This window comes from Lupinus angustifolius, chromosome LG16, assembly GCF_001865875.1.
Source record: "Lupinus angustifolius cultivar Tanjil chromosome LG16, LupAngTanjil_v1.0, whole genome shotgun sequence".
NCBI lineage: Eukaryota > Viridiplantae > Streptophyta > Magnoliopsida > Fabales > Fabaceae > Lupinus > Lupinus angustifolius.
Window position 1 is genome coordinate 7,694,670 of NC_032024.1, and position 2,749 is coordinate 7,697,418.

General features: G+C 34.1%; 1 protein-coding gene across 1 annotated transcript in view; it reads left to right on the forward strand.

Moving 5' to 3' along the window:
- LOC109329115 (ubiquitin-60S ribosomal protein L40-like) overlaps positions 1-2,749 on the forward strand; it is a 5,131-nt gene extending 2,382 nt beyond the window's left edge. Inside the window, exons 3-5 of the mRNA XM_019562785.1 lie at positions 1,334-1,436; positions 2,280-2,346; positions 2,461-2,749. Of these exons, the coding sequence (XP_019418330.1) occupies positions 1,334-1,436; positions 2,280-2,346; positions 2,461-2,487 (197 nt within the window). The 3' untranslated portion in view covers positions 2,488-2,749. The remainder of the gene's footprint in view (positions 1-1,333; positions 1,437-2,279; positions 2,347-2,460) is intronic.

Sequence of the window (2,749 nt, forward strand, 5' to 3'; positions counted from 1 at the left end):
CCTTTGGCTAAAACAACAAAAAGTATGTAATACAACATTATAACAACTCCATGAACACAAGTTGTTCATGGTTTCAACAAAATATTTTCATAAGTTCAAGAACATCCTCATTTTCGGTTTTGAGGAGAAAGTGAGTTAGAAAGCGTTTTAGAAAATTTCAACAGTTGAATATGTTCTTGAAATACTCATGAACAACATACTAAAATCTCATCAACATCCATTGGTTGAATGTTGAGAGATCAAGGATTGAAGATGGAAGAAGTAAGTGAGAAAATGAGAGAAGAGTGAAGAGAGGTTTTACCTTCTCTTAGAAAACTTTGCAAATGAAGAGTGTGAGAGAAGTGTGGAGTGAAGAGTGTTTAATGAGGAGAGGGAAATCAGATTTTCCCCTAGGCAATCATGAAAATCTCCTAGGGTGGCTCTCCTAGGGTAGCTAATGGTGATTTCCTATGACATTAGGGTGAGTGATGTGAGGTTTGCTTTATGGAAAGGCAAATCTTGCATCCCAATGCGAAACGACCACTTCACGGACACATATGATAAACATGCTCGAGTATTATCGGCTAATACTCGATCGGATATTATAAATCGCCCGATCGTAATATCCGATTAGAATTTCGGATTTCGGCATGAAAAATATTTAGAAAGTAAGTATGGGTGTATTCAGGGACTATATTGACTCGAAATGAAATTATGAAGCCAACGGTGTGATCGGAATTCGATTCCGAGTTACGGAACTCAAAAACCAATTTTTGAGCCGTACCGGGTGGATTTCGGCCCCGACAATGGTTCAGAACCGATTGTCTCCGAAAATTACCAAAAATTACCACAAAATAGGAACTAAAATTACAAGACTAAAACTCCACTAGATTTTCGTCTAATTCTTTACCAAAAATTCCAAGAAATTCATATTCGAATATATAATTAATAAAAATATTAATAAAATCTTATAATTCTAAATCGTAAAATTCGCGGTGTTACATGATTCATCTAGATTTTTAATTTAGTGTGTGTTAGTGTAGAAATTGTAGTAGTACATGAATTGTAAGGTTTGTATGCTTGTTTTGAGTTTTTTTGGAGACCATAACTTTGTGGTTTCGGTGGTCTCTGAATCGGTGGTTTGATGGTAATTGTGGCTATTCGTTGACGTATAACCATAATTTAAAACCTTGATAATTAAAGGCTGGATGAAATGAGTGTTAAATATTTTATTGTATTTCAAGTAGTTTTCTTCTGTTTGAAGGAGCAGCCTGATTCATATATTTTGGGAATTATGCTCAACATTTATTGTTCAGATTGTGAGGTGTATTTGATTTGTTACTTTATTTTGCAGAGTCGACTTTGCATCTTGTTTTGAGGCTTCGTGGTGGAATTATTGAGCCATCTTTGATGGCATTGGCCAGGAAATACAATCAGGATAAGACAATCTGCCGCAAGTAAGTTTTTACAATCTAGCCTGTGTTATTAATTGGAGACAGAATTGTTGATAGTTGCATATTGCACCTTATGGAAGTTGTGATTATTAATTTGGGTCTCTGGTTTTTGTTGGGTCTGAATTTAGACTATGACCAGGAATCTTTTTTTATGACATGGAATGTGTTTAGCAGCATCAAATGTTACTTGTTATAACCAACAAGGTATTGCTCTAGTGGTATAAGGCACCACTAGATCCCCTGGATGACCTAAAGCTCAAGGTTTGATTTGGGAGCGACACTTATTAGGAGGGGCCGCCACACACTCCCAAAGAGATTAGTTCTTTACCCAAAAGGCTGAGAGATACTCTTGGTCGTTGGTAGTACCAAAAAATGTACTGTGTTATCAAATGTACTATGTTTTGAATCATTGAAACAAAAAAAATCATATACAAATGCATTATTTTATGAATCATATTGAATGAAATGTTTGATTCTAAACCTTTTAGCTTTTGATATGATTTAGATATCATTTGATTTGAAAAGAATTATTTTCAAAAATAAGTTGTGTTATAGAATTTATTTTGGCTATGATCTTCTGTTGGGGGACGAAGGTGGTATCGGGTAATAATGTTGTATTGTAATACAAATGTTATTGTACAACCATATTGTAATACAAATGTTATTGTACAACCATATTGTAATATATATGTTATTGTACAACCATATTTTCTTTTTTTAGGTTAAATGGTATTCACGGCTTATTTTTTCTTCTAGGACCAACCGTCATGCTATGTTATAGTATGGTGTTAATTGCCAACCATTCTTACATAGAGCCATGTACTCACTTGTCATTGTGCTTTGCAGGTGTTATGCACGTTTACACCCCCATGCTGTCAACTGTAGGAAAAAGAAGTGTGGACACAGCAACCAGGTATAATATTTTGATTGATGTTTATTTCTGTTAGTTATGTATCCTAATGGAATTTGCATGCTATTATTATTATTATCATTCAGTCACTAAGGTGTCTATTTATTGTAATTGCAGCTGAGGCCAAAGAAGAAGATCAAGTAGACTATTCTGATTGCCAAATTCATTATGTGGATTCTAGATGTCTTTGTATTGGGGAAATCCTTTGGAAATTGCACTAGCTGAGACCCTGTTAAGATTTTTTGTAATAAGTTTGAAACTGGTTGATAGAAATTTTGATTTAGTTAAATGTTAAGACATAATGTTGTTGCTTTTGATGATAATTTGTGTTGTCTTTCTCTGCTATCTTATGTTTTTCGCCCTATTTTCCAAGAAAATTTCTACAATGCTCACTTTTGTAGTTTCA